Source organism: Indicator indicator, chromosome 4, assembly GCF_027791375.1.
Source record: "Indicator indicator isolate 239-I01 chromosome 4, UM_Iind_1.1, whole genome shotgun sequence".
Taxonomy (NCBI): domain Eukaryota; kingdom Metazoa; phylum Chordata; class Aves; order Piciformes; family Indicatoridae; genus Indicator; species Indicator indicator.
Window position 1 is genome coordinate 45,681,007 of NC_072013.1, and position 14,640 is coordinate 45,695,646.

General features: G+C 40.9%; 1 protein-coding gene across 1 annotated transcript in view; it reads left to right on the forward strand.

Annotated features, from left to right (window-relative positions):
• Window positions 1-14,640, forward strand: part of MIPOL1 (mirror-image polydactyly 1) — a 201,385-nt gene that overhangs the window by 63,752 nt on the left and 122,993 nt on the right. The window contains exons 7-8 of the mRNA XM_054400707.1: window positions 4,057-4,090; window positions 4,350-4,520. Coding sequence (XP_054256682.1) covers window positions 4,057-4,090; window positions 4,350-4,520 — 205 coding nt within the window. The remainder of the gene's footprint in view (window positions 1-4,056; window positions 4,091-4,349; window positions 4,521-14,640) is intronic.

The window sequence follows — 14,640 nt, forward strand, 5'->3', positions numbered from 1 at the left end:
GAGCCTTACTCCAGCCTTTCCAGTTTCTTCTGTCACTCTTCTAATTTTCTATGTTCCAAAAGTAATGAAAGCAAGGAAGTTTTGTATGGCCCCAAACATAAGGTCATGCAACTCAAGGTCTTTGGGATTAAAACATTAAAGTCCTGGAGCACATGAATTATTCTGGCCAACAGACCTAGTCAATGACTTCTGGTTTTCTTGAGGAACTCACAAATTATTAAGTGTGTGAGAGGTGCATTGCTGCTTTTTCTGCAATGCAATCCACAGACACACATGGCAGGTCTTGACATGCATGAACCTGTCAGAACACCATCCTATGTTTTCCCCTTCTGCCCACTTCACTCATGTACTCTAAAACCAACTCAGGTCTAAGCAGAAGGATGAGAAAAGAGAAGAAACTCCATTTCTTAAAGAACATGCATACTACCTTCCCAAAAAACTCACTGTCATTGCAGAAGGCACTGGATACACTGGTAATGACAAAAAACATGCTTGCTCCAAGGAGAGTGTCAGTCACCCCCTTGGCTTGGAGTCAAGTTATGAATATTATTGCTATCGTTTAGAGAGCAGCAATTATTGAGTGCTCTTTCTGATGCTTTATAGAACAGCCCAGTACCCTGATGCTTTCAGTCTCAGAATTAGCTTAGGAGATGTCCCTGTGGAGAACACCAACACAGGGGAAAATTGCAGTGAGCTGATCAGCTACTGTTGGTTCCATACCTGATGTACATTCCTCTTTGCCAAAACCAGTGAACCAACCTATAGGATCTCTTCCTGTATGTTCTGCAAGGGTGCAGGGCAGGCTGTGATATTTGCTGTCATGACAGCCAGACTGGAGTCAAAATTAATTTAATTCAAAATAATTATCCTTGCCAGACTATAAAATCACAGCTTTCCAGTATTCTCCAGGGTCTCCTGTTCTGCATTAAAAAACCTGACTGTGGCAATGACAGCCATTGAGAAAAGTCCTACCCAAAACTTTCACGTCCTGGATGCTGGTGACCTGTCAGTAAGGGCATCCTGGACAAGAACAGAACCCTTAGGCAGGTTGCATGCAGGCTTTTGCTGCCTATAGGACACAAAAACATTGCTGAAGGGCTCTGAAAAATGTTACCTGCTTTTATTTTTCTAAATAGTTTTAGTGTCAGTTGTCACAGCAGTAAAAGAAAGATTCTAACTGACAAAAGGCACAGAAAGCCCAAAAACTTCATTTCTTCCTACTGTCAAGTTTAAGTTTACATGCAGCAAGTAAGCAATGGCAGTGAATCACTGGGCATTGTGTGTGATTGCTGTGTGTAATCCCCTGAAAAGGAGGAAAAGTAACTCTTTGTCTCTTCCAAAAAGGGGAAATGATATGGTATAGGGAAGCATTTCCTGTTGCGTTTGTTTCACGTGGTTTGGGTTTTTGTTTGTTTGTTTGTGTTTGGTTTTTGTTTTTAAGAAAGTTCTTTGCTGGTTTTGGAGGCTTTGAGCATTACAGAACCAAGGAGATGGGATTTCTTCCATCAGGCTCAACTGCTTTTCTTCTAGTCCACTTATTCTAAGCTTACAGGATGCTTATTAATGCAGCTCTACACATTTCAAACCAGAAATCAAGGTTCCTGCTAGAACACCAGCCTGGCTTCAAGTCTCAGGCTTTTCAGAACGTTTGGCATCTTTACAAGCAGTGGCAACATCTCAGCTGAGGTGACAAGATACCTATTTCTGTATCTGCCTGGATGTTTGGTATTTTGCAATGGGAGAAGTAAAACAGAGCTGTGTCTAAGATCCAAACTAAGGTTCTGCGTTCTCAGAAGCAGAGTCAAACCTCTGAGGAAATTATTTTTCTCAAATTCGTTATTCTAAGTAGTTATTATTTTGGCTGAATGGAAATTTTGTTGGAGTTTGCCTCACCACTCCATTAATCCTTTGGAAGGAACAGGGATGATGAGATGAGCCATGAGGGAGCTGGTGTATTTTATTTAATTTTTTTAGTTTCTTTGAGAATCTTGGAACTTTTCCAGCTACCATCCTTAATATTTTCTTTCTGATGCCTGTTGTTCAGAAGGTCAAGTTTTCTGTCTCAGGCATGAAGAACAAAGTGGCTCAAGTTTGTATAAAGAACATTGGCTCCTTGTGCCACACTCATCAAGATTTAAAGCACAGGTCACTCCTTCCATCTGCTTTGGACTTAGTCCAATCAGAGATCTTTACATGAGGGCAATATTGAACAGCCTGCCAACCTTTATCAAATGCTTTAATGCTTTCTTTAAATTAGCAGCTGAAGCAATTCTGTTGTCATTATTTGACTGTAACAACCAAAATTCTTTCAGTCCCCTTGGCTCCAGAGCTTACGTTGGCAGAATGTGTGTGTAGAAATGGGGGGAAGAGGAATCACGAGACATCTAAGTGCCACTTACTGCCTGTGCATGACAGAGGGGGAGACAGCAGGGCAAAGACACAGCTCTGGAGGCAGCTTTTTGAAAAATATGATCATCTTGGGAGCCGTGTGTACACCTACAGACAGGTCCCTTGTGCCAGTAGCATGCTGAAAGGCTATACTTAGGGTAGAAGTTTCTGTTCTTTTTTCCCATTTCCATTTCTCCCTAAGGTTCCCTGCTTACCTAGCCTGTTGGTCGGCAGGGTGATTTTGTTGACCCACTCTTTTAGCAGGGTAAAAGTCCTCTGGAGAAGCTGGGTCGGTCCTGCCAATTTGCTTTGACAAATACCATTCCTTTCATTGTGAATACAAACTAGATGGAGATCCATTTTTAAGTCCCTCATGAAGTGACACTTAGAACAATGTAAAATCCAAAAGCAGGAAAAGTACACGGAGTCAGTTCTGAGAATTTGGACTTCTAATATGTTTATTTTATGATTTGTGTTACTTTATGAATACAAGTCAAACCCAGCAAAGGTTACCTTTTACTTTGTTTCATTTAGTTTCATTGCTGACTCTATATGTTGTAGTTACTGCTTGTGAATTCCATGTAGATATATCAGCTGGTTTACCCTGGTAGTACATTCTGAGTTATTCCTTTTTTTTTATTTAAAGAATTAATTTCAGTACTGGCTGGTTTGCTGTGCCTTGTGTACTGTTACCTGGCAAAGCTTTAATGCAAAAGGTGCTCATGCAGTATCAAGTGCTCTGTGATGCTGGCTTGCTGACATCTTGGCACAGCACTGTTGCAAAAGCATGAGTTGCTGTTTAGATGTTTGATGGTACTGTATCTGTCTTTTAAAATATGCTTTAATATGCTCCTTTTTTTTCCCTTTTCATCAGAAAAAAGGTCTTTCCTACTTTTAAATACACAGAAGTGTTTTAAATAACGTGCTGTGCATATAACTAACCTTAGGTGAAATACAAAGCACACTTTCCTGTTTATGAGGTTTTTTGCACAGCCAGTGTTCAGTGCTGCCTGACTAAATGTATCATCTTTGTATTTGACAGGTCAATATGTGTTCCGTTGAAATAGAAAGGGAGGAAAGTGCAGGAGGAGTTGTTTCAGAATTAAGGGCCTTGCAAAGGATTGGTTTAGCTTTCTAGTTTATGCAAGATATAAAATCGAAATATTTTTAAGGAAACTTCAACTGGGTTTTTGTCCTCATTTCAGAAGGGGGAGGTGGGAAAAGAATTACTTAAAAATGAAAACAAAACAAAACAAAACAGCTCTCCACAGAAGTCCTGTCCTGTTTCATTTTTGGGGTGAAGTAAAAACAACACAAACACAACATCAGGTAAAAGTTGTAAGCCCAGAAATAAATAAAATAAGAGCATCAGTCATTTCTATCACTGGGGAACTCTCTTCATCTAAGCACATATGAACAATTGATCCTTGTAGTCATATATAGCAGTAAACATTAATAACTTAACAGTCTGAAGTCAGTGCTGAAGATATGGAGCATTATTGAAAGATGGAGTCGAGCAGGTGGCACTTTAATATGTTCAGTGTCATGGTTGACTCTAAAGACTAGTAGAATGAAATTACTTGAGGTTCTAAAGATTTAAAAAGCGAACTCATTTTGCTGCACTAAGGAAATGCTACTGATCAGGCTTTCTGTGTCCCTTTTTTCTAGGCTAGAAAATATTAACCCTGAAGAAAATGACATGGTAAGCCATTCTCTGAGGAGATTTCTTGATGTCAGTCTTATATCTTAGAGGCTTAAGTTCAATTGAGTGGGTTTCAAGAACTAAGATGTGGGAAAAAGAAGAATTGACACACTAATAATGTACATCTTTGCTGCAATATGAAAATTCAATAACTTCACTCAGTCAATTTACAATTCACATGTGCCTATTAATTAAAACCCTATATTAAATAAAATATATTAAAACTTCATGTCTGACTAACATATAATGCTGTTGGTAGACATTACAGGAATTACTGAACAGAATAAACAATGCAGACACTGGGATAGATATACTGAAGAATGGAGCTATAATTCTGAATCAAATACACAGGACCAAAGAACTTAAAAAGAAAATAATAGCTGAGGAAATGAATGCAGTAATAGAACAACGGGATGCTGCTTTGTCTCAAGTAAGTCTCTACAAGTATATAATCACTCAGTATCAAATGTCTTTCTTTCCTTTCTTTCTTTCTTTCTTTCTTTCTTTCTTTCTTCTTTCTTCTTTCTTTCTTTCTTCTTTCTTTCTTTCTTTCTTCTTTCTTTCTTTCTTTCTTTCTTCTTTCTTTCTTTCTTTCTTCTTTCTTTCTTTCTTTCTTTCTTTCTTTCTTTCTTTCTTTCTTTCTTTCTTTCTTTCTTTCTTTCTTTCTTTCTCTCTTTCTCTCTTTCTTTCTTTCTTTCCCCCACTTTTGAGGAAGGAAATTATTTCCTTTACTTTTCTCTGTTGAAAATCTCAAAAGAGAGCCTTTGTAGTAAATGGCTGATTAATGATTAACTCTTTCTTCATGGTAGTAGTGGCATCAGTACATTTCATGAGAAAAGTTATTTTTTGTATTTTTGGATCTGATTACTAGCTGTCTCCTTTTTTGAAACAAAATACTTTTTGGTGTAGTGATCAATATAAAAAGCTATTAAGGACTTTGTTTTGCAGTATGCTGCACTGGGATAATACACTGGATGACAGTTAACTAGGACTCAAAGATTTGTAAAGGGTTATAAGTAGCAAAAATATACTTTAAAGGAAGATAAACAGTACTACATGCAACAGTGTGAGCAGTTCCTCCCTTTGTTTCTTTGCATTCAGGAGAGACTCAGAATGTGGTCCTTGACTCTCAAAGTCTTACACTTCTGCTACATGACTTGAAAGAAGCTGAAGTCCTTTTTCTGCGCTGGTCACTTTCTCCCTGCAGTTTTCTGTTTTCACAGAACAATATTTTCTTCATTTTCTTCACTATGAAGTCTTCCTGCTTTTCCCATCTCATGGAAGAGTTTTCTCTTAGGTGTATTTTCCCCGTAGTTTTCTTTCCTGGATTTTAACCAGAGTTTAGCTCCATAGGAACAGGCAGTAGGGAGGAATAGTCCAAGTAGGAGATACACCTCCTGGGAAAATATAAGATTTTAGACTGGATGAAACTTCTTATTTAACCCAGGCAAGAAATTTCATCTGCATCTTCCAATTTTGAAGACCCAGGCTTTTAATGTGTTACCAAAGTCACCCCACATCTAACCAATTTCTGTTAGAGTAAAATTTGTGATCTTGGGTGGTATTGATAACGTTGATTGAATTGATATTGTATTGAGAAGTCTCCTGTTAACAGAGGCCCTTCTACACACACTTTGTTTGCAATCATTTTGGTTTTCCACTCATTGCACTCAAAGATTTTGCATACTCACCTGCTTTAAGCTTGAAATCCCCACCTGCCTGGTGCATAAAATATTTTGCATGTCTATCCAGTATGCACTGCATACAATGCTAATGTTGGAAGGTGTTGATTCTGGAGCTTTACTTTTTCAGTCCACTTTCTTTTGCTTTTATGATGAGCAGCATAGGAACTGGGAAATATCCAATAGTTTTTCCCAAAGTTTGTGTGCATTCTTCTTTGCTCAAGGCATTTAAAAACTGAGCAGCTTATAAGAGAAGACTTTTCAGCAAAAGAGAAGGACTTCTTTTATGTTCTTACTTCTTTTCTTGGTCAATTACTGCTTCTTTGAAGTGGACGTTCAGGCATATTTGGACTATAATATTTCTGTGAATGTCAGAATAATGTCAGAAGAATTTTAATAGAGTTTAATTGAGTTGATTTTTAAGCTGCCTATTTAGGGAGTAGTCTTTTTTCAAGTAATAAGCATGGAAGTTAATAAAGATAATTATTTTTATATAGTAATGGATTAAGTGCTACTATTAGTAAAGCCATCCTTCGGCCTGTCAGCAAAAAGCACAGGCAATGTTAAAAGCTGAAAAAAAAATATAAAATAATAAATCCCTGCCAAATGAAAATTTAAATATTTGTTATTAACACTGCATTACTCTGTGACAGTTTGCAATTTATAATATTGGTTTGAATTAATTATTATTCCTAGAACTCTATTGATCGTGTCTTGTGTTTTCATACACGTTATGCTTTTATGGCAGTGACTTTTGAACCCAGATAAAATAGATCCTTGGAATTGAAGCTGCCATTTCAACCTGTGTTTCTTACATGATGATTCCTTGGGAATTCCCACTGTACTTGCATTATTAGTAGTCTTTTGTTAACATTGCAATAGCAGTAGTTATTACAGTGCTAACAGCAGGAGCAATAGGAGAGGGATTCCTACGTTAGACCACAAAGGGACTAGATATAATTCAGGGGATGTATATGCTTAGCATTAACAAATGCAAATTATTGGAAATTAGATCTGAGGTTGCCTCAGGCATTCATAACATCTGCAAGTTGAAATCTTTTTGTTGGAGGTGACATCAAATATGAGAGGAGGATTGATGAGAACAGCCTGAGATGAAGCAGCAATAAACAAGTAGCATGCTGTGGCTGTCCTCTGGAAAAGGCAGTTTTAAAGTTCAGAGGTCACTGGGCGGTGGAAATGTCATGACACATCGTGTGAGCACCATGTTGATCTGTTCCTGCTTGCTGCTGGGCAGTGCTGGAGGCAGCAGTATCATCTGAGTGACTGCCGTAACCGGTTCCGTGCGACAGAGAACTTCCTCTTCATGATAATAAGGGTTTGAATTGAAGCTGTATCTCTTATCCTTCTCTATGGTTTTCTTCATACCAGCCTGGCATTTGGCAGTTGAGCACACTGGATATAAAGATCTAGCTCTGAGGGGTTTATTTGTGGGATTGCTGATTTTTCTTAGTTAGAAACATAGAATCATAGAATCGTTTCAGTTGGAAAAGTCCTCCCAGATCATCCAGCCCAACCATCAACCCAACACCTCCCTGGCCATTAAACCATGTCTTCAAGTGCCATGGCCATGCTTTTATTGAACACCTCCAGGGATGAGGACTCCACCACCTCCCCAGGCAGCCTCCCCCAATGCCTGACCGCTCCCTGCAGCAAAGAACTCTTTCCTAATCTCCAACCCCAACCTCCCCTGGCACAGCTCCAGGCCACTTCCTCTCATTTTATCACCTGATACTAGAGAGACCAACCCCCACCTCACTCCAGCCTCCCTTCAGGGAGCTGCAGGGAGCAATGAGGTCTCCCCCCAGCCTCCCTCTCTCCAGGCTGAACAACCCCAGTTCCCTCAGCCGCTCCTCACCTGCCCTGCCCTCCAGACCCTTCAACAGCCTTGCCGCTCTTCTCTGAACACACTCAAGCAACACAATATCATTCTTGGATATTGAGGGGCCCAAATCTGAGCCTAATCTCAAGGTGCAGCCTTGAATTGTGCTTTATTTTATGAAGTATTGATGGGTTTGTTCTTTTTGCATGAAGGCAAAGCAAACCATGAACTGCAGTTGTGCATTATGAAAGATTTATGGAAAAGAAAGTTATTTTTAAATCCCCTCCTTTCACCTCCACCTCCCCTTTCCCACCATGTCTGCCCCTTTTTCCCCTAAACACAGAGCACCTGGGCTCTGTTGGAGTCTCCTCCCACCCCAGGTGTGGCCACTTTGCCCTCTGCCCACTCCCTTTTTTAATCCACCCCAGGAAAGGCAGAAGCCCCAAGCTGAGCCCATCTGGGCTGAGGAACCTCCTCTCCTCACTGGTGAGTCCCCATGGTGCACACCGGGTGATTGGTGATGGTGGACAAAGGCTGGGGGGCCTGGTGGCCCCCCGGTTAGTTAGGAAGAAAGTTGATAACCTCTCCGTTATCATCCACGGGTGCTGGCTTGGCCTTCTTACTGGGGCTGAGCTCCTGTGGGTGGCATCTTGGCTGGTTGGGGGTTTTATCCCCATCTCTGGGATGGGTGCAAAAATGGTGGTGGTGGAGCAGGAGCTGTTTAGGCAGGGTGGGGGATGGTGTAGAAGGAGCAGGAACTGCTTTGGGAAGATGAATCATAGAAACATTCAGATTGGAAAAGACCCTCAGGATCACCAAGTCCAACCATTAACTCTACTCTACAAGATTCACCCCTAAAACCATATTCCCAAGTACCATGTCTAAATGACCTTTAAACACAGCCAGGGTTGGTGACACCCACCTCCCTGGTCAGCATATTCCAATGCCTGACCACTCTTTCTGTGAAAATTTTTTTCCCAATGTCCAGTCTAAACCTACTCAGTTGTAGCATGAGGCCATTTCCTCTTGTTCTATCACTAATTACCTGTGAGAAGAGACCAGCACCAATAACACAAAAGCTAGAACACTTTGCTTTGATTTCAAGTAAGGAATCTGTTACATTCCTAGAGAATGGACATTCTATAAACTGTGCTTTTCCTAGGACCCAGTAAGTCAGATAACTTTTCAACTAACCTTTGGATGCAGTTGTGCACTTTACCCTGCTTTGGTAAGACCTCCCCCAGCTCTGGTGCCCTCAACACAAGGACGTGGACCTGATCAAGCAGATCCAAAGGAGGGCCTTGAGGATGAGTGAGGGGCTGGAACACCTCACCTCCAAGGACAGGCTGAAGGAGCTGGGGCTGTTCTGCCTGGAGAAGAGAAGGCTCCAGGGAGACCTAATAGCAGCCTTCCAGTACATGAAGGGGGCCCACAAGAAGGCTGGAGAGGCACTGTTTACAAAGGGCTGTGGTGGGAGAACAAGGGGCAATGATTTGAAATTAGATTTAGATTGGATATGAGGAACAAGCTCTTTACCATGAGGGTAGTGGAACACTGGAACAGGTTGCCCAGGGCAGTAATTCAGGCCCCATCCCTGGAGATATTCAAGGTCAGGCTCAACAGGACTCTGGGCAACCTAATCTAATGGAGGATGGCCCTGCTGACTGCAGGGGCAGAAGGGATTGGTCTAGATGACCTTTGGAGGTCCCTTCCAACCCAAACCATTCTATGACTCAGCATACAAGACAATGCTTAGCTAGTTGTGATTTTTTTTTTTTTTCTATTTGAATTTTACTTGATTTTTTTTTTTCCTTCAAAAATTAAAGAGCACATGATCATGGAAAGATCATGTAAAGGGTTGGGGGGTTCTGAGCCATAATACCCAAGAACCTTTATTTTTTTGAGTTTTCAAAAGTGAATATTCCTTCCTACTAGGAAGCAGATAGAGGCACTTCTGTCACTTGTACTGAGCCATGCATGTGTATGTAATCTTAGATCATTCACTAGATTGCTGAGCAAATATGCAAACTACTTTTTGTATGTGTGAAAACAAATAAAATGTTATAAACTCAAATATTTGATACTACTTTTAGTATGTATTTTCAAGTGAATAAAAAACAAACAACTAAAGCGTGGCTAAACATTGACATCCATCTTCTCCTGTACCAGCCCCCTTAAAAAAAACAAACTTTACTGTTTGGTTGTGTTTGCTAAGATATGTTTGTTAGTGAACAGATATTATATGCTATAGAAGGGAGCTTGAATCTGTTTTGTGACTGATCCTTCTCAAAGGAAAATGGAGAAAGATGCTGACTGTCATGAGAAATAAACCACCAGTTTCTAGTCTGTAAAGTTTGGGTGTGTCTTAACCCATTCAAGTTAAAAAAATTATTTGTCCAGTTGGTCCTACAGCAGTTCTGCCTCTCTGCAAAAGTCTTTCTTGCTTGAGTAATCCAATTAGTGACAGACATTTAGTAAGGATTGTGTATGGCACAGTCACATTGTGTGATCTTCATAAAAATACTTTAAAGAAGTGGTTTCCAGCAGGAGGCAATACAGTGCAATGTCTCAGTCTGGCAACCACCTATTAACCACATCACACCTCATGGACAGGAATGTTAATATGATTACAAGGTTGGCAGCTGAAGCTGAGAACTTAAGTCATTGCAATCACCTTTTTTTCTGCTTTAGAGAAGGGGGCCTTTTAACTGGTACAGCATGAAGGAAGTGATTCTTTTTTTAAGCTAAATAAGAGATGGCTTATAGTTCAGGAGATTGTGTTTGGTATGTTTTCAGTCCTCACTTTCATTCTGTAATTTTATTTTAGTTTTTGTTTTAATTGGGAAGAATCAGTCTTACACAGAGTTTTTAATATTAAAGTGTAGAATGTGTTGATAAGGAAAAAACAGTGGTTTCAGAGCTGACAAAGCATAGTCTGCAATACACTGATCTTGAAGCAATAACAACTGGCAAGCAAACCTGGTTTTACAGCTTTGAATAGTTTGATCACATCCTGCTGTGCAGGAACATGCTTATGGCTGTTCATGTAAAAAATTGGCATGCACCCAGTTGCTCTTCTGAAGCAAGTTGAAGAACCTTTCTCCTTTTCAAGGCACTCTTTGGCAGCAGGCAGCACTTTATCATCATTGAAAACAAAGACGAGAAGCACTATGCTTGACTGCCCATCATTATCAGTTTCGACTAATGACTAATAACTGATAAATGTCTGTACTTACAACATGCCAACTTCTTGCTAGCTTTTGTTTTTTTACATTCTGATCAAGCAGTTTCCCTCCTTTTACACTAAATAAGGCGTAGAGCTCTGTGTTACCTGTGATTCGGGCAGCACTAAGGCATTCTCAGCACATGAGTGAAAGGTTTTATCGAAACAAGAAACCCCAGAGCTCTATGAACTGTTAAAACAAAACCAAAAGCAGATTTAAATTATGAAACAACTTACTTACAGATCTTGGACCCTTAATTTGTGAGTACTCAGGTGACAGATGCCTTGTGACCCTTTCATCCTAGGATAGAGGTCACCCCTTTGCCACAGTTTGGGGTGTTAGTGTCAGTAGTTTGAATTCACCATTCAGTTTTAAACTTTGTGTTTTGGTACACTTCATTGCTTCCTGGTTAAGGATACCAGTTGAGTTCTTGTTTGGCAGGAGGACATTTGACAATGTCCTCCTAGATGATCTGCCAAGATGCTTCCTCTACTACCTTTTCCCTTTTGCCACTACTATTTGGGAACAGGAAAGGAGAAGTCCAGGACACTGCAGTCACAGTTGTTTGTGAACCAGGCAGCTGCTGTTGGGGTACTGATGATTTTGGCTTATTTGAGGAATGAAGTGAAGCTGAAGGAGATGTTTATTGTAATTTGAGGATCCAAGGACCATGCTGTTTCACTTTTATGACTGGTTTCCTCTGGGCAGGCAACAGCAAGTTCCTCTTGCCCTCATTTGCAGTGCTTTTCTCTGGGGCAGATAAATGGGCATGGGAAAATTCCTTGCCAGCAGGATGGTTGAACCAAAAGATGAGCTGTCTGCAAGATGCCCCTTTTACCCTGCAAATTTAGTTCAAGTCTTGAGAGAAAGCAATAGGGATATGGAGGAAAATATAGAATATATTTTAAAAGCAAAATAATTTGAGATTTAACATTATAAATAATCACAGAATCGTAGAATCATAGAGTTGTTAGGGTAGGAAGGGACCTCAAAGATCAGCTAGTTCCAACCCCCCTACCATGGGCAAGGACACCTCACACTAGAGCAGATTGCTCAGAGCCACATCCAGCCTGGCCTTAAAAGCCTCCAGGGATGAGGCTTCCACCACCTCCCTGGGCAACCTGTTCCAGTGTCTCACCACCCTTATGTAAAACTTCTTCCTAACATCCAATCTGAATCTACCCACTTCTGGTTTGGCTCCATTCCCCCTAGTCCTACTGCTACCTGACATCCTAAAAAGTCCTTCCCCAGCTTCTTGTAGGCCCCCTTGAGATACTGGAAGGCCACAATAAGGTCTCCTCAGAGCCTTCTCCTCTCTGCTCTGAATAGTCCCAACTCTTTCAGTCTCTCTCCACAGGAGAGGAGCTTCAGCCCTCCTTCGAAAGTCTGATTAAATCCATAGTTGAGGAAGTCCATGTTATAGTGAACATGGTTAAATCCATGCTTTCTTCACTGCTTTGCAGAATAAATAATATTAATCTTATCAGTTGCAGACTTTCCGAAGTGCCAAGCAGAGCCAGTGATTGCTTTATTTGGAGGTGAGGAATAAAACTATTGTGAGTGATATTGAAGAGCATCAAGAATCTTTTGCATCTAAGAAAGGGGCAGGTTCTTCCCTACCTGGCTGCTTGCTTATTCTAAAAACTTATCTTCTGGCAGCTTGAAAAATGACTATTCCATACTTTCTGACACAGTTAGGTATGCTCTGACTCTCTACCTTGGATATATTTGTGCTAGCTGGAGCATGAATGTTTTCCAGGGGAATATTCAGTTAAATGTTGGCTATGATCAGAAATTATATGAGGTATTTTTCTTCTCAAGTAGGAATTTTAGTCCACTGGAGACTACAATAGAGAGGAAAATGGCCAAACAGAATCTTCTTGATGTCTGTGTCCAGTTGCAATGTCCCCATCCTAAGAAGGACACAGAGCAGTTGAAGCAAGTCCAAAGGAGGGGCACAAAGATGATCCAAGGGCTCAAACACAGCTGCTATGAAGGAGCTGGGGTTGTTCAGCCTGGATAAGAGAAGATTCCAGCAGGGACTTTATAGCTGCTTACCAATACCTGAAGGGATCCTACAGGAAGGCTGGAAAGGGACTTTTCATGAGGATCTCTAGCAATAGTACAAGACAGAATGGTTTTGTGATGAGGGAGAGTAGGCTTAGACTGGATCTTAGGAAGGAGTTCTTCAGTATGAGGGTGGTGGGACTCTGGAATAGGCTGCCCAGGGAAGTTGTGGATGCCTCCTCCCTGAGGCTGTTCAAGGCCAGGTTGGTTGAGACCTTGAGCAGCTGAGTCTAGCAGAGAGGTGTCCCTGCCCATGGCAGGGGCTTGGAGCAGATGAGCCCTGAGTTCCCTTCCAACCTAAGGCATTCTATGATTCTGTGATTCTTACATTGGGTTTTCTGATTTGTGTAGAATGTTCCTCAAAAGAATAACACCTGGTTAAGTTCTCATCATGGTGCTCTGTTTTCTTTCATCATTGTATGTAACTCTTAGTTCTGAAGGCATCAAGAAAGCTGAGGAGAGGTGAGATGTTCAGAGAGGATGATAATAGAAGTCTTATGCAATCAGTTGGTCTCTTGCATTGATGCAGCAGATTGCCATTTCTCTCTAGGCAGGTAGGGCATGAAGCACCAACTGATTTTGCTGGATTCCGAATTTCGCTGGTGAAAATGAGTGTTTTGCAGCTTATTTTATAGTCTGACTTCAGAGAGGCTTGAGTTGCATGAGGCCTTGTAGTTTTTGAGTTCATGCTTCTCACAGCTGGGAGTGCAGGTCACCTGGTAGTTCATTAGTGGGAGGGAGAGGAGAATTGGAAAGAAATTGCCCTAAGGAGCTCTTTATACTGAACTTTTGTGTTTAGTCCATGAATGCTAAGTATGAGTAAATATGTAAATGTTAATGCAGTGTTTCTTTGAAGAGAAGGATTAGGGTTTGTCTTTTTGAACTTCTGAGGCAAATTTTTAATTGATACTACATTTCTTCTCTTTAGTGCCATAAGGTTTTAGCTGAACGATGCCCTGAGACACATTACTGTTTGCATTGTTAAATCACCTGTTGTTCCTCTGCAAACACTGTGTTGTGCAGAATTCAGAAAATACATGTCTGCATAGTATTTGAGGGCATGATTGAGCTTTGTGTCTTTAATTGTAAACTTTAATGAATTTCCAGTCTAACATTCATCTTCTTTTCAGTACCTAGAAACTCTTCACCCCTTTGAAAATGACAGTAAATTTGCATGCAAGCTTGTTTGATTAATTGCTATTTGACTCGTCTATCATGGTGCTAAGCTCTAGGTTCACACAGCTTAGTCTTCCAAACCAATTTCTAGAATTAATTTAAATATTTAATGTTAAAACCCTCAGATAGAAGGGAAGGAAAATGTTTTGCATGCTTACTGATTGCCTGTTTCAGTAGCAACAACCCATAGAGGAAATTTCCCAGGTGATAAAAGCAGACTTCAGATAGAATCATAGAATTAGTCAGGGTTGGAAGGGACCACAAGGATCATCCAGTTCCAACCCCCCTGCCATGGGCAGGGACACCTCACACTAGATCAAGCTGGCCAGAGCCTCATCCAGCCTGGCCTTAAACACCTCCAGGGATGGGGCCTCAACCACCTCCCTGGACAACCCTTTCCAGGCTCTCACCACTCTCATGGGGAAGAACTTCTTCCTCACATCCAGCCTGAATCTCCCCACTTCCAACTTTATTCCATTCCCCCTAGTCCTGTCACTACCTGATATCCTAAAAAGTCCCTCCCCAGCTTTCTTGTAGCCCCCTTCAGATATTGGAAAGCCA